The sequence below is a fragment of the Tribolium madens genome, unplaced genomic scaffold, assembly GCF_015345945.1.
Source record: "Tribolium madens isolate multiple individuals breed KSU strain unplaced genomic scaffold, Tmad_KSU_1.1 Scaffold_19;HRSCAF=116;Tcas5.2_LG9, whole genome shotgun sequence".
In the NCBI taxonomy this organism is placed as follows: Eukaryota; Metazoa; Arthropoda; class Insecta; order Coleoptera; family Tenebrionidae; genus Tribolium; species Tribolium madens.
This window is the reverse complement of record NW_025400983.1, coordinates 7,171,093-7,197,818: the sequence shown is the minus strand read 5'-3', so window position 1 is coordinate 7,197,818 and position 26,726 is coordinate 7,171,093. Positions and strand designations below refer to the sequence as shown.

The window sequence follows — 26,726 nt, the reverse complement described above, 5'->3', positions numbered from 1 at the left end:
TTTATCGAGTTGAGGTGATAAATATTGTCGAGTTATTTTCCAGTGGATTTTTTCAAACGTAACCCCAATAAATTATCAACCGAGTTGAAAACAGAGGGGCACTCCTACGGACATTTTTAGCAGGCCCAGGATGATTATAATCGCAAGTAACATGATTCATCTTAATTATAAGCGTCTAGGTTGGTCAAGGATAAAACTGTTTTCTAATTTTACCAAATATTAAACTAAAAAACAGATTTGTCAAGATTATGTTTATTATTAAAACAATCATTGACTAATTCAAAAATCAACGCTTCTGTCTAATCAGCTTATGTAAAAGCAAACCTTTTTACCCATGATGACAAGTGATTTCCGAAAATAAGCCTCTTACATCTTTTAATTGTCCGCTAAGAAAATATTCAACGTACCCACAATCTTTTCAAATCGGCTCACTTTAAAAACGTACTTACTTTCATGGAGTATTTTTAAAACAAGTCATAACACAACGTAGAAAATATTTCTGTACTGAAAGTCCTACAAAACTTTGGCAGACTGAAATTTTTGGTGAGGCAACATAAATAACTTTCGATGACGAAAAAACCCTGTTTATTATTAAAATTGCTCGGCAGTTATTTGCCCAAATTATTTGAATTTTCTGGAGAAATGTCGTTGAATAGGTCAGTTTCAGGGCTAGTGGCATGTAATAAGATTTTATCTTTATCAGAGTGTGTGATAACATAACAAACTGAAAGTATTGGACACTAATTCAGCGTTGCCGGCATTTTTGTGAATTCAGTACCTACCTGCATTCTACTGTAACTAATTTTTGGAGTAATTTTCCTGAAATTTTTTCATCTTGGGTAAAAATAAGACAACCTTGATGAGTTTACGTATTTTTATTTACATTTAAATAACAATTTCTCTACTACCTAAAACCTACAGTACATAAAATAAAATAAATCGACAATTTGTTCGCCTGAAATTTCAATAAAGGGATAAAATTTTCTACCAGGCTTCCTGTCTCAGACCCCTCGAGTTGTCAGCTTTTAGTGTTATCGTCCCATTTAGATTCCAACACTTCGTGTTAACCCGCGGCGTTTTCAGTTGTTAACTGCATGTTTTAATGTAATTATTTGATCACTTGAAAGTCTTTTGAAAATCAACGACCTTTGTTGGAAAGGTAGTACTCGTAATTGAAGAGTCATAAATAATATTCGAGTATGAATGGCTGAAATTTTATAAAAAGCAACACATTTGAAACAGTTAAGACTTGATGTGATTTCCAATAAAGCGTGCAGTGGCGTCCCTCGGGACTGGGGAGCGGCTCCACACGTGTCAAATGAACTTTTGTCGTCCCCTCGAAGGCCCCTATATGATTGTCTTTCAAATTCGGCAGTATAATTAGGGATAAATTGAAAGATATCATTCGTGGGCTAGTTTGTTGCGTTTTCAAAGAGATGCGGGTTGGGGTGGCGTCCACCTGAGACACGACCGGTCCACTTCTTTCACCATCGAGCCCCTTTTTTTGACTCTTTCGATGTATTCATCCAGAACGTCTTGTTTCTTGAGAATGATATGTTTTCCTTTCCAATATTTCATCATTCCGAGAGCTTGGAGCGTCGAGACGATATCGTACGAGTGTATCGCCATTTCTTGGCTGATATCTTTCACTGATAACTGTGTGCCCGGTCCAGAACATAGGTAGGCGAGCAAGACGTCTTTCCAATAAGAACGATAAGAAATCAATCCCAAATCGCTCAAGGGTTTCTCGGGGGAGCCGATCTTTCCTTCAACTTTCGTCAGTAAGTAACCTGGAACAAAACGAAAGAGATTTTCACCGAGGGCGATCATAATTTTTTAATTATTTTTAATTATAGATAAAGTGCTAATTAGTACGAGAAAGTCGGAACAAATTCGTGCTCCACATCTATAGCTTGTTCATTTTTATCCCGAASSGTGCTGATTGCTATCTCTAATCATAAACACAATGTGGGTGGGTGTTCTTTAGTATCACCTGCAGATTGTACTAATCATCGCAGAAACATTTCTAACGGAAATAATAGACCATCGCTAGATCTATAATGACTCTCATCCTACATTCAATTGAGATTCAAAATCGAGAAGGTCGATTCGCTAACATTCACATTACAACCTACCAAAAATGAAGAAACCTCCAAACCGGATAATTTTGCATAATCCTTATAATTCACTGAGAATCAAGAAAAAAACTTGCATTGTGCAAGTACCGTTAAAGCARAAGTAAGGACGTTCAAAGGATGAGAAGTAAACCCGAGATGCGATTAAACTAAACCTTGAAAATGATCTCAGAAAAGAATTAATCGTGATCAAATATCAACRCGATGATTCTAAAAATTCAACCTGAATTCTGAAAAAATCTAATAATAATGGTATTTCGATTTTTATCTAGAAGGTATTCTTGGCTATTCTCATTTTTCAAGTTTCGCTTCATCAATTATCAATATAAAGAAACCATCATAAGCTAGAAATCAGAGTATTCATCATCATCATCTTGGAAATTGACATTTCTTAGAAAAACCATGCAAAGTGCTCACTCAAGGTAATGTTATCAACTACTTCCTAGTAATTTTCGATTTTAATTAGCTGTATGAGTTGGATGAAGTGTGCAATAACGCTCAATTTCACACCATTGAACAATTACCGATTGTGTACCCTTTGTAGTAAAAATCCGCATTTTTGTCGAGTAATTGAAAACKAGAAATTAACATGTTCCACCTTTTTGCTCACGAACTTTATTGTTTTACAATCTAGACTTTTTAAATCAAAGTAGACACAGTTTTACTCATTTTATTTTYAATAAATATTTCCYGTAGTTTGCCGGTGTTTGATAGTTTGGGGTTAAGGGTAYGAACAATATTAGTTATATCAATTATAAATTATAATATTACTGACAGTAATTGATGTCAGGGACAGGGGCACAGCGAGGGGTGGGGTTAGGGTTAAAAAYTCCTCCCCWGAACAAAATCAGGCAAAATTATTTCATAGTGGTAATGAAACTAAAATTATAAACAAACAAATTAAACATCCGAATTTTGTGTATAATTATTTTCGATGTTGTCATAAATTAGAAAATTCACAACTTTTCTTATTTTGTAATAATTGTAAAACTGTACCTCAAACGTTATAATGTTTTTATGCATAGGTACAGATGAATTGTTCCTAGAAATCGATTGGCATCGAGAAAACTGCAAAATTCTTGATCGTTTTGAAGTTATAGTTGAATTAATATTTTGGATGTTTTTGACTTTATTAACAATTTTCCCGATATCTATTACATAGGACCAAATAAAATTAATTAGCGTCAATAATTCCGAAGTTATTAGCAGTAAACTGCTCCGGGTACCGAAAATCGCCCAAAATTTCCACAAAAATCGAAAAAATTAAAGACCTTAAAATCGAACTATTTGCACTCTTGAGGGTTCAAGTACAAAATGTTGCAAAATGCAAGAAATACATTTTTGAAAAATGTTGTGTAAGTCTGTGTGAATATATTGAGTCAAAACATGGAGAGTGTCGGGTGGCGCAAATAAGAATGCAAAACATAATAAGAAAGAGAAAGAGCATAAGAACAAATAAGTGAACAAAGCATATAAGTAAGGGAAAACGCAAAAAAGCATAAGAGCTTTTTTCTATTTCGGTGTCAGAATGGGCATTTTGTGCGACTGTTTTCAATTACACAAAATGCTCTTTATGACACTGTTTATGCTACATTTTTACCATCATTGACTGTGCATATTGTGAGAAATTGTTGTAGATCAAGGTATTTCAACGTCTTTTTTGAAATGAAGCTTAAATGAGTGCCCAAATCTTTTTATATAGGTAAACCTCCCCTAAACTCTATCTCTGGCTGCGCCACTGGTTAGTGAAGAATATAAATATCTCCTGCTTTTTGCAGTTTTACCATAAAGATTTTAAATAAGCAAAACAACTGTTTATCCACTGTAAACCAAAAATCACGCTGCTAGGAACAACGTGAATTTTCTTTCAGTTTACTCACTGTCGCCTTTCACCCCAGTGTCAGTAATGTTAAATATTTAAAACTATGAAACACTTGTTAATTAATATTCGTATAATGCGGGGACGCTGTATAAATTGTTATATGGCGCTTGTGGATTGTTTAAGAAAGGACAGCTTACTCGACTACGTCTCGTGAGCTTTCCCTATTGATACCACTTTCCTGCTTCAATCCTTGAAGAAATAGTAAACAAAATCCCTTTAGACTTGTGGTTTCAGGTGCATAACGGGTTTATATCGAAAATATTATAGATGGGACGCCGACTGGACTAGATAAATAAGGGGACGTTTGTTTATATTCTATCTGAGACAGCCAACAGCCATGAAGGGAGGATTCTGGTCAATCTGCTGTATCGAGCGCTCAATGGTGCGTCCTTTTTTAATATGTTAGTCTTTAAGATTTTGATTTTTAATTTTTTTTTTAAATAAAACATTAATATTTCACATTTTTCTCCTTTTTGTTTTTTTTTAATAGAATAAAGTATCATGTCTGGGTCCGAGTGTGGAGTGCCCGTGACCTGAGACGTCTCGTCTCATCCCATCTCCAAATATCGAACATCACCCTCCACCGCCCCACAAATCCGCGACAGAGTGTAAATTCAACTCTGGTCCCCGTAGTTAGCAACAATGTACGAATAATCTGTCGAAGTCGGCGCGCCGTTGCGGAGTGGTGGGGCCTGGGGGGAGATTATTGACCTCACTCGGTCGATACCGACGTCTGGCGCCGGCACGAGCTCCGTACTCGCGTCGCGGCGGCGTCAATGAGTGACGTCACGCCAGACGCCACGCCCAACTCGAACCGGCTCAACTCTGCCAATTAAAACGCCGACTAATTACGATTTCGTCGCCCCCCGATTCGAGCCTACGGCGCGTAAGACCGATTCATTCAAAAATTCACGCTTTTTTCCGTGCATGCCCTCCAATCACATACGTGAATAGACGATCATAGTTCTAAAAAAGTAGAAGAGTTGCCACTTAGCCCCCACCAACAATCGTACAACCAATAACATTTAAAACTTCATAAGTAGGATTAAGTAGAAATAGTGGCACTCATGGATTTATTAATTAACACAGGAGGAAAAAGGGCAACAATTTTTTTAGTAGGAGTGGGAGTTACGCACGATGTTTACAGGTGGCTGCAGACAGGGGCTTTGGCCCGACATGCGTTAGGGTAGGTCTGGATTGCCAGACGGATCCATACGCAAAGGGCTGTGACCCGGCGAGACTGGATGGGGGTTAAAAGTCTGCTGAAGCTGTGTTTGGTTCGTCCTCGCCGGGTTCCAACTACTCTTCTGGACCCCACACCCAGCAAACACCCTTCAAACCACAAGTCTGGCGTTGGTCTTTACCCTCGGTTGCTTTAACGACCAATCTGTCTTCTCTTTTTCATTTCATCCGATTAGAAGCACGCCAGCGGTAATTGAAATTTCAAAGGGAAACTCATTTACTGCTAGAAAATTACCACCATTTTGAAAAAAAATCCCCCAATAATTGATAAATCATATTCAATCGATTGGTCCTACACAAATAGATCATACGATAAAAACTAGATAAGAGGTTTGRACAACAAAACTTTAAAAAACATGGATTGGGTTGCAGAAATTCTTAAAGCTTTGATCATTATGTTTACAAATCTTTCTTTCAGTTTTTAAAGCGTAACATTTGCGCCCTTGGTGCACAAATGACCATTTTGCTCCACTCAACAGAGCCTCGACTTCCTCAATTAAAATTTCATTTTCGTTTCGCATTTTCACAACTAGCAATGTTTAGCGTCAGTTTCTTGCAGCCACACCATTAATAACAATAATGACGGCTTTTGTGTTATTATAAATTAAAATCATCCAGTCCGGCTGTCATAATTAAAACTGCAATTAATTATAATCAAGGGTATGATGCTGTTCCTTCCGTATAAAATAAAGCATCTACGAAACTTGAACTCGTGTTTGCATTGTTAGTTATTTCCCGTCTGTCGGACCGCATCGCTTTGTTCATCCGGTCTCTGTGTGTCTTCGAGTCTTTTTGTCTGGGGGATCATTTTCTCCTCCACGGGGGCGAAATCGCCGCCACTTCACGCTTAACTTCATTTTAACAAATAATTACACGTTTTTATTTCGGTAATTGCGTATTGAAGGCAATAAAGGCAGTCGGGGAGAGTTCGCAGACATTAATTGTGACCAATAGCTTGCAATTAAATAGACCAAAGTGAGGTCACTAGTAAAAAAATTCAGACTACAGTTCAAATTACAGCCAAGGCAAATAATTCTTTAATAGAGCGTTTGAGGGTAACTGTGAAAACTAGGAAAAATTTTCATAATTACATTTATTTTCAGTGTTGTTTTAATTAGATATTAACAAGTTCGGAACAAAAACTTGGTAAATAATTTAATTCAGCGACGACAAAAGAGTTAATTTATAATTTACGGCTGTATTAATTTTTTTAAATTTGTAATGAGTTAACTGGATCAAAATTTGTGACCCGAAGCAAATTAAATTAAATTAATAACGAAGTTTTAAATATACAAACATTCTAAAACACCTGCCAATGACAAAGAATTCAATTCAGTTCTGAACTAAAAAATGTTTTACAAAAATATTGTATTACTTCTATTATTTATTATAAAATAATTACAGGGTATTACAATTTAAGCTTCATATTTCCGTTTTTCGTATTAATTATCCTTATCCAATTATAAGGACCGTATAATTAAAACATCGACATTTTAAAATTTGCGGTTTGTCCCACCCACTTTCACACACATTTTTTTTGCTATTTTTAGCAGCGATTTCAGATATACGGCCATAATTATAGTCCTTTCACTGATTCTTCGTAACGTCGGAGTTATTTTAATATTCATTTCTCATTTTTGTTTTTATTACGAAAAGAATTTCATTTTTACCTTGTCGCAAGGTAACAGTGATGAATGATTCTCTATAAATAATTATGAAAACACAAAATAAAAGATACCTGGCCATGCAATATGCAATGCAATGACTAGATTTATGACTTTTATGCAAAAACTAAATTAGAATATTGGCTAATGGTAATTCTAGCATGCAAAGAACACTTACTGAATTCGATAAGAAGCCTTCCATATCCTTGTCGTTGATAGGGAGGCAAAGTCAGGATACAGGATACGTTGTAATTCAGGAAGGAGTTCTTTTCCTGGAACAGAAATAACAAATTAACATATGAGCAGCGTTTTTTATTCATATGTGGGCTACATTTTTTTGCAAAACTGCGTCATTGCCGATTTTAGATTGAGACATCAAAGAAATCTTCGAGATATTTTCGCACGAAACSATTCTAATTTTTTCGGAGCAAATTAAGCATTTGCATTCGATGTTCGGTAGAAATGTATGCAATGTAAAAAATCTGTAATCGATCTGTGTACTTAATGTAAGGAATATTTGCGCCAACATGGCGTCTGGAAGAAATACCTAAGGAAATACCTATCTCAAGATCACGTGCTAAATGACATATTGCAGTCGTGAAAAATACTCATTGTATCCCCGGGTAAATATTTACGTTTTTATGTAAATTGGTTTGAGTGTTTGAGCGAAAAAGGCCGTCATGTGTACAAATAGCACATTAGTCGCATTATTTCAAGAATTTATTGATAGTCACACTCATATCTATAAATAGGATCCAGAAGCATGCAGATTGCGTCATCACTTTTAAACCAATAAAATATCCAGGACGTAAATAGATCCTCTGGCCCGGCATTCATCTGACATTTATGAATGAAGATGCCCACCACAGGATTATCAAACTGGGATATAGTAAGGTTGTTTCGCTTTTTGAATTTTAATCTCAAAAGATATTGCAAGAATTTTAAAAGCTCTCGAGTGCTATCATTAATTAACCGCATCCGTTTTCGATTAAAACGGAACAGACATTCCGAATTTTTGATGTCAGGTCACAACTTTCACCTATTTGGAAATGTAGTTCAAGAGTCCCATATGAGTCACTTGTTTTATAAATTGACGTAGTTAATGGTAATTACAAAGACGGTGATTACTATACGGGCTGCTATACCCCAATAAAAACTTTTTCAAAGTTTTAATTTTTTTACCAAAACTCTCCTAAATCCCTGAGGCAAAATTTAAAAATTCCGGATTTATAAGTCAATTGTATGTAATATTCTTAGATAAACATAAAAAAAAATCCAAAATATAAGAGACTGACTTTTTACATTTGATTTCAAAACTTGTGCTAGGCACTTGTTTCAGAAACCACCCATCACCCACAAATATTGCCTTTTTTAGTTTTTTTTTTTTTTTTTTAAGAAAGATCTGTAAATCTGATCTTGTAGTCATTATGCTATATATTACAGTTAGTAGTTATTTATTTTGATATTTTGAATTTGATACATATTACTTTACGTGTAATTGTGATTTTCTTATAATTTTACGAGGTTTGATAAAAAATATCCGTGAATGAACAAATTAAACGAATTTATTAAAAAAAATAGAAATATGACACAAAGTACTTCTCATGAGTTGCTACTCAGAAATTTCCACACAGCTACACTACTAAACAGCCTTAGAAATAATTTTTCGTGAGTGCTTTCTCGAGTACATATTTCTGGTCTCTTTGATATCTTTTGCCACATCATACCGTTTTTCCTCCATGATCAAGTGAAGACCTAAAAGTAGGGTGGCAAATCAGGCACTTTTCTATATACAAAAAAACCTCCATATTTTCCCACATCTATTGTAAAGATCAAAGTCGTGGGTAAAACATGTTATGAAGAATGGAGGAAACGGTTCGAGTAAATAGAAGGTTTTTGAAACACATCTTTCTATTAACATTTTTGAGACACGTCTTACCACAAACGTAATCGATCATCATCAATATCTCAAATGGTCAACTTTTTCACTTGAATCATTTCCTCCACTCTGCAAATGTTTGTTCTGCAAAAAGTCAAAGGACACCCAGGTTTTTTTCAAACTCTTGATGATTGAAGGCTGATATATTGTTTTAAAACACAGTATAAAACCGTATTTATGCCTCGAATTTAATTTTCTCCATCTACGTATGTGACAATATACCTAATTAATAATTTTGTAATTTAAAGTATACAAAACTTATAGCGGAAAAGGGGCACTTAATTTCAAGTGTGGCCTCGTAATGAAAGGGTGTGGGATCTAAGTGATATAACAACTCGCATGATGGCCTTAACATGAAACTTTTAAACGTCGCTTATTGAAAATACAAACGACAATTCAACTGTGTAACCACTTGAAGGCCGAAAGGCTTCCGGTGCTGGACACTCTCAGCTTACGAAATCAGTATACAACACCTAATTTGAGATTTAATACTACAATTAACACGTCACGATTCTCTTCCTCCTTTTTATGTTAACACATGCCGGATTAGCGTAGGTGATATTATAATATCCAGCCTACGCGAAGCTTTCCTAGGAGCCAAATTTGGATACATATTTTTCCTTATAAACGAACGCAAAATAAATATCTCTGGTGAATACTTTGAATAACTTCGTGGGCATTGGAATAAACGCATTTTCACCAAAAATAGATCGAAAAATTGCAAGTCAATTACTCTAATGAATCAGTTTTCTTTAAATATACATTCATTAATTCATCATGTCTCGATACACCCACAATTCGCTACTAAAAATGGTAACGTCCGCTGTCGGGATGACCAATCGATCACATGCAGAGTGTAACACACTCATAACACGTTCCGATTTCTCCACGGAGGATAGATATAATTAGCAGGACTTTGGGATTTTTGGGAAAAAATTCCACTGAAGTCGGTTGTTAATCCCATACAGTCATAAAAATTGAAAGCATGCTCCCAAAAATACCATGTGTACTCGTACAATTAAATTACGAACATCGAATAATGTGGACACAGAAGATACGAGAATTATCAAATGACCTGCTACTTTGGTAACACTAAATAATACAGGGTGTGTCAGAACTCGGGCCCCAGAAAAAAATTTCAAGTAAGAGAAGATATTAGGAAAAAATATTTAAAAAATTCTGTAAAAAAATTGTGACATCTATTTTTTGACATTTGCCATTTTTATGTCTATTTAATGATCTTGTATGTATGTATTTTTTATATAATTATTTATAGTAAAGGTACAACAATTTTGGCAATAAAAGCCACAATGCCACAAATAACATTAAACAGTTACAATTTAGGATACAGCTTCCTCGTTTCTTCTTCTAATAGCCTGTAGCAAAAAAACTTGGAAAATAATTTTTACAAGAGAAATAAATAGAGTCAAAGTGCAAAATTTAAACTCCCATAACTTCAAAATTTTTATAGATAGATGTTTTTTAACATTTTTTCCATGTTCCTGGTATCTTACCTTTTTTTTTGGGGAGCGAGTTCTGGCCCACCTGTATAGAACCAGAAGTTACTGCCTCACTTTTGATTTTTGTTGTTAAGTAATTTGCCAACACTGGCAATAAAATTCAAACATCACAATTTTATTGTCAATTGTCATTAATTTCCGGCCGCTGCCTTCTGGTGGCGAATTGACGTTGTCAAAAATAACTGAATTTTGACACTAAGCATATATTTACTATTAAAAAAAATATTGTTCATAGGCGTCGTATGAAATAATATTACCAAACTACTAATATTCTTTAAAAAAATTATATATAATAAGTAGGTACTCGTACATAAGATGAGGAATGATGAACAAATTATTAAATTGTTAAGGCATGAAAAGAAATTTTCAAAAATGATATTCCTAACAATCCTTGTCTTCAAAATTTTTAGAGAAAAAAAGTACGCCCATGTATTTTTTTATCTTAACTAAGTGGGCGCACTACAAGTGTCTTTTCTGTCACTGTCAGTTCGCCACCAGATACGGAATAAGCTTTACACTAGTTGATTATGAATTTCTGATGTTTTGTCGTACATTTTGTTAAATATTGTACACTAGATTAATCAGGATTTAGAACTATTAATCTCTGCCGCCCTTTGTGAATTGCGATCCACGTGTCGCCAAAATCGGTCGTACTCCTTGCCTCTTCATTTCACATCGTCAAAATTTCCTCAATTATTGTGGCTTTGACGATAAACTCGCGAAGTGTGACGTCCGGTGAGCGCGAAAACAGGTTACGTTCATGACTCAGTGCCGGGATATGACGCTCAGTTACGTCACTTTCATCATTGGAATTCTTTGAACTAAGCAATGAGCTGTCCCGACGCCCCCTTGGTCAGCGCAACCTAATGGAATATCGAATTGCTGTTCGAATAAAAAACTTGCCCACCTATTCTGAGAACGGCCAACTTTGCCATTATCTCCACACCCCGACGACCGGTTGTTGAAAAAAAAATCGTTAAAAATTGACCCTAGTCGCGACGAAATTTCGCCGATGTTTTCTATCATCCTAGTAGAGCTTCTTTTGGCGACCATTCGAATTAATCCGTTACATCATAAACGGAAATTCTTAGGATTGCACTGCAGATGCTATTGCACTCCACATGCCACACGCGGGAGCGGCCAGGGTTTGTCATTTACACGATTTTTTTAATTGACACTTAATGAAATGACTTGCTAACGGTGGCATTTAATCCGTGACTGTTTCGGACTAATCGACTGGGAAAATATTAAAAACACTACTAATRGAATATAGCCTTTTTTATATTTATCCGATTTTTATTTGGGTACATGCTGAGATGTTCACCAGCATGACTAAGGTGAAAAGATCTGATAGTCACGGTAAATTTTTCAACGTCATGTAAAGACTTGCATTACATACTCAAAGCTTTTAAAACCATTTTCCACGAATCGATCAATATTCCGGTCAATAATTCAACGATTCGAATATTTTTACACCAATGAAAACGTTTAAATTATTTAGTGAAAGACAAAAATAGTTTCCTTATTTATTTCTATTTCCAAGCATTTATCTATTATTGTATTTATCTATTATTATATTTATAATTTATTTGGAAGTAAGGAGCGTAAAATAATACATTAATTACAACAATCCTCTTACAATCGTATTTATTTTTATATTGTGTTGCATTTAAAAAATAGCCAACGGAAGTACTGATTATATACGAGTATATCTTGTATTGTAATTTAAGTGCTGTGGAAAATCCGTCATTATATGAATTATTGTTACTACTGTAGACAATTTTAACACAAAAGACTATTTTTGCGACCTTTTAGACTACAATCGGAACTCTAATAAAATGTACTTATTAATTCAATTAACTTTTTAGTGATATTTTATTCATAGCTCTATAAACTGTGGGCGATTTTACACTCGACAATGGACTTTGAACTAACTAAAATTCGTGAGAACCACCGATAACGTAATTTGACGTCAAACATTTAAAAGTTCATAATACTAATTCTAGTTTGCGCTTCTTTTAGTTTGTTTAGTTTTGTTTTGAGCGTTTTTTTATAAAAACTATAAATTACTTTATCTACCCTTGTGGATAAAATGTTACTTGACCTTTTGATTTGTTTAGATCAAAGCTCACTCTATCTGCTATAGAAAAAAAGCAATTTTGATTCAATTTATTATTTAAATCAAACGTAGTAGTGGTAGAGGTGTAATTAGTATTTTTGAGTGCATCATAGAAAATTTCAGAAATACACAATTGACTCACTCTGTATATAGACCAGTCTCACAGTTTATTTAATGAATGAGTAAAAATTGAAACCGTCCTTCAATTAATTCAAATATATCACGCTTTTCATTAATTACTTGTTACTATGATGTTCAGCAACTTATGCATTATGTATTTGAAGAATTTTTTATAGAATTTAATTCAAAGTGGTAGAAAGCAATCACATTTTTGACTACCAAAGTTTGAAGTAAATGTCGTATTTGTTTATATGTAAATAACTCAATTATTTTCCTTCTTGCCTTCTTAGCAATTATGATTTTTTTTTCTAGATATTTTTATTTATTTATTGAAAAAGTTAAAACTCCATTCCTTATAGTGACAACATAACTAGAGCTTCTATACTGCAGTCTACTGTACAGGGTACTGCATTTTGGATGTCCGAATAGGAAATCTCCGAAACTAAGAGGTTTTTAACCAAAAATGAGTATACATTCTGGGACTCAATTTTTGAGAAAATATTAGTGCTTAAAACCGCATCCCGCTATCGTCTTTTGTTTTCAACTTATAGACAAAAGTTGACATTTTAGCGAAATCTAAAAAAATTCATATCTTCATTATTATAGGATATACTGATTTCAAATGAAGACATTATACAGACACTTTTTTACGAGAAATTTAATAATGTAGTTAACATTTTTTTCAGTTATTTGTTTAGCCGTAATAAGATAAACTTGTACTTTTTTAAATGGAAATCAAAGACGGCTATGCCAGTTTTGAAAAGCTTATTCTTTTCTGATCTGAAAAATATGTAAAAAAATATATATTTTTTATAATTATACTTAAAAAATTGAATACATATTTTGTATGATAATAGTTGGCCATGGAAATTTAATTAAAATGTGTAAATAATAATCAATGAGTACAAAAATAGGAAGAACACAAATGTGTCAACAGTCAACACAACTATAAAAAACATTTTTTTGAGGGGTCTATGGGAGTTAGGATAACGTCCCACATAGACGGAATTTGGGTATTTGAATAGCCATATCGTCATTTTTGTGTCAAAATATATTTTATTGAAGAATTAAAGCGGCTTTTTTACAGCATTCTATGTATCAGTTACAAAGGTAATATTAGCTTGTTTAAAAACAAAGAAATGTTATTAGTCGCCAATCAGTTGATTTACGAATTATTTTGCATTTTTTTTTCATTACTCAGTGCTTAGAAAACTTTTTCATCAGTGACACTTATTGAATAATATATATAATTTAAATCCTTTTAGTTAAAGATGCACCTTTTTTTCAAGGCCAACTGAGAACAAAAATCAAAGACATTTTTTTGCTAAAAATGTATTATAAAAATCTGTTACAAATATATATTTTTTAGATAAGAAAAAAACAAGCTTTTTAAAAATATCAGTCATCTATGATTCCCATTTAAAAAAATACAAGTTTATAATATTACGGTTAAACAAATTGTTAACTACATTATTAAATTCTACGTAAAAAAAGTGCCTGCACAATGTCTTTATTTCAAATCTGTGTCTTCTATAATAACGAAGATATAATTTTTTTTTTATTTCGCTAAAATGTCAATTTTTGTTTATAAGTCGAAAACAAAAGATTATAGGGGAATGCGGTTTAAACCAATATTATTTTCTCAAAAAATGAGCCCCAGAATATTACTCGTTTTTGGCTAAACCTCTTAGTTTCGGAGATTCCCTTTTGGGACATCCAAAATGCAGCACCCTGTACAGTAAATTTTCACTAAACTTTCATAACGTAGATTTTAATGTTTTAGTCGGGGAAGGGAGTTTCTTCTCCAGATTGTTCTAAAAAGTTCGAAAATTGTATAAAAGCTTAGTAAAGGGCTACATTAATAACAATGACAAATAACTTTTATTTTTCGAAGCGATATCTTATAATGTTTAAAGATAGTTATAAAAGGTTTTCCGACTTAAGTTGATGATTTATACATGTAGAAAAAAGAACTGTCTTAACAATTTCAGGTATTTTTTGGTGGGCAATGCAAAAGCCGCTGACGTTTGCTGATAATTTCGTTATGCGAGTTTTGACATCTCGAATAAAATTCGTTTCGGTTTTTTGAAAAGCGACTTCTTCAAGACTTCAAGCAATGACCAAGCAAGCAGTCAGCAGCCGAAAAGGYATGCAGAATCACAGAAGGTCCACCGCAGTGCGGTGTTGGGCTACATTATTCAAGATCAGAGAGAGCTATATCGACCGGTCACGGTGCAGTTTCCCCACACTCTGTGCAAAAAATGTTTTTTTTTAATTTATTAATTGTTGCGGCGATTATACGAGTTCTTAGTAAGGTCTGGAGGTAATTGTTCTCGGAAGAATTCACGTAAAAATGGCGATTAGTTCCGGCGTAACGGAAGCCGACAGGGAGTATACTCAATGAAATGCCGCCAATGTATCGATCCGAGGAGATTTATGGAAATATTATTAATATTTTAGTGTTACGAAGTAATTAAGTGAACATGCGCAACGTCCAACGATGGGGGGTCGACGGCAAAAAATGAACACATTTATTTAATTGGCGCAATCTTAACGCTAATCAATATTCACGTAAATTATAAATCAAACGCCACGTCCCGGGGTGAAACATTTATAAAGCGATGGTCGGGGCAGCAGAGCGAAATTACTTACCGTGCAAGGGCAGTAAGTAAACATAATGGCACCGTTTGTTTAACGAGGAGGGGCCAGCAAATTTACTTACCGCCTGTTACATTACCTGATATTAATATTTTCGCATGTGTACTCAGTTCTCATGATTTATTTCAGCTCATACTGTATTACATCAGCTAACACGTCCCCGGCCAACGTCTTCGTTATACATGAGCAAAAATTGCCAAAAATATGGTACATATACAGGTGTTTCGTTTTTTTTACAAATTTAAACAGGGGATAAAATATTCAATTATAAGACAAGTTTCAATGAAACAAAAAACACAAAGTATATTTCTCGATACATGTTCACAGGAAACATTTGTCTTAAAATAGAAAATTCTATCACCTGTTTAAATTTGTAACAATGAAAACGGAACATCCTGTATACCTTATATCAATACACAATGAAATACGTTAAATTTATGTAATTTTGCTGAATTACCCCCTTACAACAAAATAAAATAGTGTAGGATTAAACTTTTAAATTTAATATTGCATAATTTGTTCACTTCTAGTTAGCCCCGATATATATGCACCATAAAAAAATATATCAAACAACAGAGCAAAGTTTTGATTGTGGTTATTGAAAATTCTACAATAATTTGAAGAAAATGTAGCAACATTATCTATTACGCTATTAAAACATGTTTGGTCTTGGAACAATGAAAAACGGAACTTCCTATACGGGTATAATGTACTTAAAAATAATTTGCCATTTTGTAATTATATTATATAATTTTTTGTACTTTATAATCATACATATTACTATCCTAAAGACACCCTGTAGACTTTTCCAGAGAATGAAAAGTCTGTCGGGGACAACGTATACTGATAACAGTAACGAAAAGAGCACAACTTTGTTGTATGCGACTGTATAGTCGTCATAAAAATAATTTGCGGAAAATAGGGCAATAATAAAATAGAGAGCTTTTCATTCCTGCTGCTTTCAGGGAAGCGTTGAAAAAGCTACGAAATATGCGAAACCTCCGGTCGCCAATTAAATGTTAAAAGCGGTGTACTGTTAGGATTTAGATATGAAACATGTTCCCGGTGAAATGATTTGAAATCATCCACGTTATTGTGTTTATTTTTAATGTGTTTGTTCTACAACATGAGTTGGAAAGAAGCATGTAATTAGAGAAGCCGTCCGTTAGTCGATAAAGAATTCATGAGCAGTCTTGCACTTTAATAACAATAATGAAAACGGAGCAATTTCTTGAGCTTCCGCCTTTTATTGGGCAGATGTTAAAGATGCAACAATTCCTTCGTCTAGACGAGTTCGCGACCAGAGATTATTGGATGATGACGGCGACGACCCCCGACCATTCTGGCCGTGTAATGGCCATCTAAAAACGCACTCAAATCCTCCATAATAGAGTTATCAAGAGATTTTATTCGCGATGTTTGAAAAAAGCTCACATCATCTGGGAAAAAATCATGTTTTATGGTAAAACAGGAACAATTATGCTTAACCGCCATGAAATAAGCGTTGGCATAATTCAAACGATCTGTGTAACATTACTTTTTCACCGAATGCCAACTGGTAGAGAACAACAGCCATGTTGCCAGGCAGGTAGAATTAAAAGAATGAAATTCCTGCGAGCAGCAGTAAACTATGCACATAAATAAGCGATACCACTCAATCGGGCATAGAGTGAGTAACCAGTTATATTTATTGATTTGCTGGGAAAAAATCGAACGAAGAGTAATTGCGAATGCATTTATGGTCGAATCTGGATTAAACATTATAATTTATGTGTCACATAGTTTCAAGATGACGGACGCTGAGACGATGAGTCTGCATGGGAACCGGATAAACGTAACAAAGAACCAAACAAACAAAATCTATACTAATAGCTCTTTGTGAATGCGAGGAACCGATGATGGTGGATTGGTTATGCGACAAATATTTTAATTGACGTGGAAAAGGAAACGAAAATTTCAGTTATGGGGGAATGGTCAGACAATAGAAATAAATATTCCGAAAGATTTGGAACCTTGAAAGATGTCTTGCAAATGGCTAGTTTTTTTCTTTTGCATTCCTTTTTTTATACTACATCTGTTGCCTTTTATCAATTTTAGGTAGATTTCCATTTCTTGCAATCTTTATTTCTTTTTCTAATTAATCTTCGAATATTTTTTACATTAGTAAACAAGATGAAGGGTTAATAAATAAAAACAAACAAAACAAAAAGTAAAAAACAGATTCAATAAACAAAGTAAAATCTATAAATTTACCACAAAGACTTAAATTAAATTATCTTTTCCAATTTTCCAGAATAGTAGATTATACGGAGTGTTCCATTTTTATTGTTACAAATTTAACCAGGTGATAGAATATTCAATTTTAAGATACAAGTTTCCTATAAACATATATCGAAAAATTTTATATAAGGGAGCCACATCCCCTAAAAGGGGATTTTTTCCAATATTTTAGAAACCATAGTGGATAAAATTAGAAAATTTGGTACAACTGATAACCTTTATACACCCAAATGAATTCAAAGATAAAATTTTTACTCAGGGGCGTCCTAAACTGGGGGGTTTACAGTAAAAAGTACCGTAACTATTTTGGCGGTTGGTTTTTGCCCCTTACAGCCACAAAATTCAAAATTTCAGTTTTTCACAAAAAAGAGGTCTCTTGCGTTTTTTCGATAAAACTTACCGTTTTTGGGTAAAATATCAGTTTACAATTTGTCTTACAGACCATAAAAAGGATAAAAATTAAAAATTAAATTTGTTTCACCGTTTAAGAGACCCGTGATTAAAACTTTCGACAACTGATCTTTAAATTCGTTCAAGTGTTTAAAAGTAATCAGCTGTACCAACTCTTGTAATTTTATCTATTCTGCAATAGTGAGAAAACCCCATTAAAAACGCATCTCTTTCAAGGGGTGTAGTTAGCTTACGTAACATTTTTGATACTTGTTTATAGGAAACTTTTGTCTTAAAATTGAATATTCTATCACCTGTTTAAGTTTGTAACAATAAAAACGGAACAGCCTGTATAATTAAGAACAGAAGTGAGTCTTTTTGTGCTAAGTCCACAGAAGGCCAAGCAAAGCGAGGCCGACAACTGGGCGAAGCACAAAAAGATCTTTTTTTTGCCGCAACCAACAATACTAATCTCACAAACTACTAAATTAAATATGTTATTTCTTTAAAATTACAAATCAAAGTAAGTTGGATAAATTTGCAAGAAATGTCAGATTGACAGATAATCTATATTTAATCAAAATTCAACATATAAATTAACAAGTTAAGTTAATATAAAAGGTGTTTGAAGTGTCTACCATTGACTTCTAAATATGCGCCTAGTCGGTTGGTAAACATAACAAAACATGTCGCATCGTTTGAGAGATAATTTTTTTACTATAATGTCACAGAGACAAGACTAATAACAGCTATCGTGGATTTAGTTACAATTATTTTCAAAATTTGAAATCAAGAAGTTGTTGCAATATGTATAATGGGTTGCGGCAAAAACAAATTCAGAAATAACCCTCTCGTGACTAACCTTGTATACTATTTTATCTTCAACCGGATCACAAAGAAACAAAAATTTGGACTCTGTTTAGTTTTTTAGGTTAAACGGCCATCTTACTACTTTTGATTTTGACATCTGTCAAAATTCTATTAACTGATATTCATTAGACAAAAAAAAAGAGAAAATATCTGAGTCCAATAGAATCAAAAATAAAGAATGAGAAATTTGTGATTTCCTACAAAAACAAATTGAACATTTTAGAATCTTGTCTTCCTCACTTTTCCACGAAGATTTGATTTTTTGTAATAAAATTAGTTTTTAGACAGGGTACCAATCGTAAACCAATTCAAAAAAAACTTTGAAATTCTGTAAATTAAGAGAAAATAAGAGTCTACATCCAAAAGAAAAAAAGTAAAATTTATAAATTCTCCAAAAACTTCAAATGGAACTATTTGGTCTTGTCTTTTCAATTTTTCTCAGAAAAGCCTTCTTTACTTTTTTACTTATACAAGCTGTAAATCATAATTTAAGTGAAAAACTCTATCCGGTGGTGAAATGCGCTTTTATGAGAACTTTGACCATGGGCACACAGCAATAACGTTTGCGAAATGGAAAATTGAACGTCATCTGCGAAATTATTGGCAGATTGTAAATAAAACGTATAACCAATCGGGGCAGACGGGACGCTGATAGTGACCATTGCACGATTTTTAAGGTTTACATAAAGTTTACGATATTGTTTCTTGTCGTAGCTACGCCAATAAATTCTCAAAACTCGTTCCAGTTTTATAGTCATGACAAGTCGGTTCTCTTTTGTGCACTTTTATGCATGTTGGAAGGAATTTTAATTATAGTTGAGATTTTCGAAAAAGACATTAAACTACGTTTTAAACACTACGAAACGATATTGGAAATATGCCAAAAATCAAGACGTCACTTTAAATTGAAATATTGACGATTAAAGCGGCAATTGCTTGTATCTCCTTATAAAGGGTTGATGTATGGAATACAAGAAGAAAGTGAACAGAAAAGTGAATGACAAAAATGAATAACTGAATGTTTCAAATAGATGCACAGTGGGAAAGTAATTTTATCGATGCTGGGGTCATCTGATAAAAGGATCTATTTTCACTCTTGTGCACAAAAGAATCTAGAATTCTCTACGATTACTTTTCTTTCAGCCGGATGTTACAAATTAACTAAAATGTTCAAAATGCATAAAACACGTTAAAAACATGATTAAGTACATTTAAAGGTAAGTTGTCGGTACAGGAAGTGTAAAGTGCAGCTATTATTCTTATAGGAACATCGCACTTTCCTACAACCGAACAAATGCCGGAAAAGGGTTTAAGATTATTATATTTATTACTTCTAAGTAAATAATAACTACAAATATTTTCAAAGATTACATGAATTTTGCAGAAATACAAGGATTCGTAATTCCTGGAACAACATGTTAAATATTTTTTTATTTACTTTGGTGTTTCACAAAATTGAAGATTTGCATTTACTCTTGGAACAAAAATTACTGTTACTGTGAAAACCGGGTAAATGTAAGTTTTTTGAATTTTTGATTTATATAGGGTGTTTCACACAACAAGGCTTGCGACTAAGGTACGCACCCAAATATGTATACAAAAGTCACAAAACACTAGATACAAAGAATACACATTCAACAATTATCATTTGTTCTATCAAAAGACGGCATAAATATGATTCTAGTTTATCTATCATAATCACTAACTAACTAAAAACTTTGTAATTTTTGAAAGGGTGAACAAACTAGAGAAGATTATCCAATTTTTCAAAATTTGTAATCGAGTTCGTATCGGAATATGTATTATTGATTGCATCTTACAGGCGCAGGCCTCGTAAAATTATGTAAAACACCCTGTATTAATATAAGTAAGTTTTAGAATTAAAAGTTGGTACTAAAAGAAAAATTACTAAACTAATCAATGCGTTTAATCTGACTTTGCATCCTACTGTTTTTCTTCAAACCATGGTTTATTAGAATAGTAGATTATATCATTAAGAATAGAAAGGAGTCTTTTTTTGCTAAGCTAAAACTGAAAGCCGACTGAGCGAAGCACAAAAAGACCTTCTATTCTGAATGATATATATTATTTTATCTTCAATTTGGACTAAGATTAAACGGCCATCTTGCTATTTTTGTTTTTTGACATCTGACATCCAGGTGACTCGTGTTACACAGTGGCATCGGTTAAATATTGGGTAATAATTTTGTTATTTCGCTTTTTTCGATTTTTTTTTAATAGAGATAATTTAATTCTTAAAAAATCTTGAACTATTTATAAATAAATCGTGATTTCACTGTGTAAAATGCTCCAAATGACTTCATATTTCACTCGACCGAGCCGCCCTTGTGGAGCTTTCAACTTGAAAGTTTCAAGTCCTAGGACTTAAACCGTTCCTATACAAAGAAATACACAAAAACGTAGTTTTCGACTGCTTGAAGATAAATATCTTTTCAATTGCTAATTTTACTAATTTTATATTCATCAGATACCAACCTGGCAAAAATAAAGCCGTACACTTATTGCCCGATTTTAGACAGGTTTAAATAGAGTAAATGAAGCCAAAATATTTTATCAATAATAGACAAACTTGACTTGAGCAGTATAATATTACAAATATAAAAGGTATTTATTTAAGAATTAAAGAACGTAAAAAAAACTGAAATACTTATCACTCTATTTGTAGGAGTTTTTTGTTTGTTTTTCTCTACAACACAAAAACAAAAGGAAACATAAAAACCACCGAAGGGGTGAAACGCAATATGTAAACAAACCCTGACCCTAAAAACCAGTAGTTCCCACACTTAACTTTGACCTATCCCATTAATCTCCGTCACTCTCCTTCTCTTTAAAATTACAAGACAACCCTTTCGCCTCCAACATGCCGATAATGAAATAACCCTGAACGAGATGGAAAGCAAAAAAATAATGACACGTTTGGATGATCCCTGTAAAAACCTTTAAATAATTGCAGTCCGCTTCCGTCCAGCCGCCAACCCCTTGTCCCATCAACAGTACAAATCTTTCATTGAACCAACCCCAAGCGAATTAAACGCTTTCCGGGATTATGACCGTCCGTATACGGAGGGCGGGATTCCCCCTAGGATGCGTATAACTACACGTAAAACGGGTAGACACTAACCCCGCCCCACCTGAACGAGCTCGCCTCGTCTGGGCCAGACGCTGGCTTGGGTCATCGACCCGGCGAGACGCGACGCCACAGACGCCCAAATCATCCATCCCATCCCAAACCGTGATGTGATTGACCTAGCGAATAGCGACTTTAACGTACCCCCTTTTTGCAACATCGCACGATGGGGGTGAACACATTAAACGACGACGAATTGTGGTGGTTTTATCACCAGAAGCTCCAGACTTTCGAAGCTCAGTTTCACGCTCGGGGGTGTCAATAGCCGGGATCAACCTTTCCGTTTTTTGTTACAAGGAGAACAATGTACGGGGACGCCTAGAGATTTGAATTTCTTAGGGTTAATTCGGCATCATAATGATTGATAGTGATTGATGTTTTTCATTTGGGACACGAAATTACTAAATTGTAAGCTCTAACCTGACTTGGAACCAGCCCCGCCCCCTAACTTTTCTCAACTCTCCTTACGTACTAAATGAATTATTAAAATAATATTTACTTCAATCATACTCAGGTTTTAATTACCATTACACGCTGGGAGGGGCAAATGCTAAGTTAGATTGGTCGAAGAGTTCCAACATAAAAACCAAATCGTGACAAAACAAATCAAAGGTAAAGATACAAGTTTTTTATTGTGTAGAAATATTTTATAGTAATATGGATAATAACAGTTATTTACATAATAGCACTTCTGAGTAGAACTATAAAAATTGTATTGAGGTAAGCAACATGATTTATTTATTCTTTCGTTTTGTTTTTAAATAAACCGTTTAAACGGCATGATTTTTTATTTTATAAAAGTTATGCACAAAAATATTAATACCTACAATGGGAGGTAACAATGCAGATTTGAGTGTTGAAGTCACTATTAAAGCACTCATTTGTACATTAATTTCTGTTAGACTACAAAAGATAGAAGACACAAAAAGTAATGTAATAGTAAAACTGTATTGCACGACAAAAAAAAAATTAATTATGAACACACTTTTAATTTACACAAAAACTGAAGTAGTCAATGACTAATGCCAATTTACGTGAATTGAAAACTAAAAAAATGTTTCCATTAATGAAAACCTTGCGTATGAAAATTGTGATTTGAATGAACTTCACCACTTTAACAGAGCGCAAGTTTGACTAGAAATTTGATTTTTTTCTGGTTGTTTATAACGTCGATGAAAAAAATGGTGTTTTTTTTAATAACTGAAAAAATTAATTGTAAACAACAATCTTGTGTTTTCAGTATTTTACAATCTTACAATCTCGCTCACTGGCGAATCTAGCCTTTGAAAATTACCGAATTGCCGGGGCTTGAGTAGGGGCTTATAATTGTACACTTGTTCTACACTAAAACTCAAATTAAGAAAAAATGATTTACATATTAACACATACAACGTAAACAAAAAGTATGCAAGCAAGCGTTTTAAAACTCAAAGTGCTATAAACAATTTCATTGTGTTTTGAGAATGAAATCTTAATTTGTTTTTGCATAAGGTTTTTGAAAACTTAAATGAAAATGTTTTTCGATAAAAATTAAATAAAATGTATAATTGTAATTCTTCAAGAAAAAAAAGGTTTTATAGTGGGTTGCCTTTTGAAAAAAAATAAATAAATATTTTGCAAACTCAAAAACAAAAAAAATTTTTCTTCAAAAACGTCACATTTTTAATGTAGGTAAAATAGTTTAAGCAAAAAACGTTTGGTTCCATACTTTCTGTTCACCTGTTATATGCAAAATCCAAAATGTAACCGCCTTTGTTTCTCAGAAATTCTTTATTCTCTATAGAATAGTTAATATTGTTGCATTTTTATTTTTATGCAATCATTTTAAAGATATGTATTCTTAATAATATTAATTTTTTTTGCCGAGGCTCGAAATGTTTTTACTGGGGCTCGAGCACCGGTAAAAAAGATCTAGATTCGCCACTAACTCGYTCCACTAGCTCGTTCATAATGATTCAAAAGTGTCGGATCATCACTTGGGTGGTGATAAAGGACATCTCTGAGTTAAAAGTTCAAAAACATTGTTTGGTTCTTTTTTCACAAGATATAGCTCTTCAAAGATTTTTTGGCTCTTATAAGACAGATAGATATCTGTTGAGAAAATCACCAATTTGTATCTTATGGTGTAAAAAACATTTAACAAAGTAACACATTCAACAATAAAACTAAGATGTCTACCGATAATATGAAAATTGACAGTTGTTTTTTTTTTAAACCTGAATTCATTTTTATGTTTGGCTGTAAATCGTCTATCACCATTCGAGAGTTGGTCCGACTTTTTTAATCACCCTGTATGTATGATAGATTCGCGATGTTTAATTTTTATCGAGATTTTTATCAATAAGAAAAGATTGTTTTTATTTGTGAAAATTACAAGTTTGTGTTCCGGTTGAAAAAAAAATCCCTGAATTCCAAAGACGTTTTACATTTCCGTTGTTTAAAGCAGGGGTGAGCAGTAAAAGTCACACGTGCTATTATGGCACGCGAAGGCATTTTAAGTATTGTAAGTAACGTACAAAAACAATGTTCAAATGAATATTCGTAAAAAATCATCCTGCAATAATCACTTTTTGTATTTTTCTGACAGTTTTCCACAAAATTATAAGTTTTTTTTTACTTTTGCTACTTACCTTGCTGAAATATCCCACGGTATGACAGCCTTCCGTGTCCACAATCGTCATAACATAGAACAAAAACGGCTCAACGTCGTAATACAGCGTCTTGTGATCCAGAAAAAATTTCGCTAGCAGACATAAATTTTGGCAGTACTGTTTATAGCGTTTCCCGTCCACTTCCCACACACTTATTTTATCTTTGCGATAAACTTCCTCACCGGGTGGGTGTCTCCAGACACATTTAACGACATGTCTTTGCAAAACAGTCCTCGTTTTCATGTACCGCAAACAGTACTCGCAAATATACAATTTCGGTAACCGCGCGTAATCCTCGGGATACGGACTTTGATACCACACTTCCATCTCAAATTTCCCCATTTCGATGCATTTCGTCCCTTTAGTGTTCGGTTGCGTTTTCAAATCCTCCTCGATTTTTTCACTCGCTAACGCCTGTGCGTCCCTGAACAATTTCAGATCATAATCGGGCACGAAATTCGATAAATCCGGTTCGCGGTTTTTATCGAGATTTTGTGGTTTTGTTTCTTCCATCGGCTCTGATTTGAATTTTAAGTGAATGTCGCGGACTTTCTGCAAGTATTGTTTCTGGTCTTGACTCGGTTGAGGCCGAGGGGATTTTCGGTGGAATTCTAGGGCTTTTCGGCGGATGTCTTCGCGTTTCTTGCGTTCGAGTAATTCCTCTTTGCATTGAGGAGGGGTTAAATTGTGATACATAGGACAGGCTTCTAAAGTAAAGTGTTTTTCGTATTTGCCACTCAAGTGGCCCAAACTGTTGCAACCTTCTAAAGGACATTTCCTTTCTTCGATTATTATTATTTCCTCGGCACGTGATTTCGCGTCGTTTCTTTTGTTATTTTTCGTTTTTCCTTTTGTTGTGACTGGAGCTCGTTTAACAGGGGACCGACTTAGAGACCTTTTCGTACTTTCTGTATCTGAATCTGTGTCAGAATAGACGCTTTTGCCCAAAACATGTTTAGATTTTCTAGTACTAGCGGAGCGAGTCAATTTCCTAGTGACTTGTTTCGTGTTTTGGCTTTCTGTTTCTGAATCAGACATAACATTTCTGTCTTTAGCAGTAACAGAAGGCTTTTTTGTATTTTTTTTATCAGTAATTTTGCGATTAGTACTAGACGATTCAGCGCTACTCTCACTATCAGAACTACTACTAGAAGCAGTTGAGGACGTCGCAGAACTAGCAGAGCTAACAATTGGCTTAGATTTAGGAGCCTGTTTTTCAGGCTTTTTCTCCACAGGTTTGGGCTTTTCAACCGTTCTGGCGGAAGCCTTAGGCCGGGGTTTAGGTGCTGCAGGTTTCGGCCGACTTTTCTTGGTCGTATCATCTGATTCTGAGCTATTTTCCGGCGAAAAAATACTTTTTTTCTTATTGGCGGAATCGTTCTTATTTGCATTTTTCCCTACCACTTTCTTAGGTGGTTCTTTCACTTTTGCTCCTTTATTTTGTACAATTTTTACCGGTGGTTTAGGTGGCAAAGTTTTGTTGCTACTGGCGGTTTTAGGTGTGATTGTAGCACTACTTTTAGGTTTTGCTGTGCTTTTACGCTTGACGCTAGGTTTAGGTTTATCTTCATCTTCTGAAGAATAAACCGCAGTTTTGGGGGGTTGTTTGGCGGGTTTCGGGGCTTGCGTTTTGGGTTTTGGGGCCGGTTTTGGGTCCGATGATTTGGAAGTGCTGGTTTTTATGCTATCAGAGCTTTTACGGGGGTTTTTCTGTATGGCTGCACTCTTTTTTAATTCTGATCCAGATTGTTGTTTGCTGGACTCTTGCGAACTGGAAGATTCACTATCACTGGATGATGATGAATCAGAACCGCTTGATGAAGAACTAGAAGTAGAAGAGTCGCTCGAACCGGAAGAGCTTTCAGTTGAGCTTCCATGCTAGAAAATGAGGGTCAAATCGGATCTTGGGCTTATAGAGTGCGAGTACCTTCTTATTGTTGGTTGCAGTCATGTTGGACATGCCCAATAATTTTGCCCCTTTTTCATTAAACAATTTTTTGCTTAGTGTTTACAAAAAATATCAACAACTCACTTGTCAATTAACTGACAGATGATATTTTAAGGTTAGCTGGTATGTGCTGCCATTTGTGAAGACTGCTTGAACTACT

At 34.1% G+C, this 26,726-nt stretch overlaps 1 protein-coding gene across 1 annotated transcript; it reads right to left on the bottom strand.

The window, feature by feature from the left end:
* Window positions 1-860: 860 nt before the first annotated feature.
* On the bottom strand, window positions 861-26,687 carry LOC123015760 (histone acetyltransferase KAT7). Its single transcript, XM_044415681.1, has 4 exons — window positions 26,546-26,687; window positions 24,598-26,496; window positions 7,102-7,195; window positions 861-1,790 (listed from the first exon to the last, which is right to left on the bottom strand). Exons 1-4 carry the CDS (start codon window positions 26,576-26,578, stop codon window positions 1,429-1,431), a joined length of 2,388 nt encoding a protein of 795 aa, XP_044271616.1. The 5' UTR covers window positions 26,579-26,687; the 3' UTR covers window positions 861-1,428.
* Window positions 26,688-26,726: the final 39 nt, after the last annotated feature.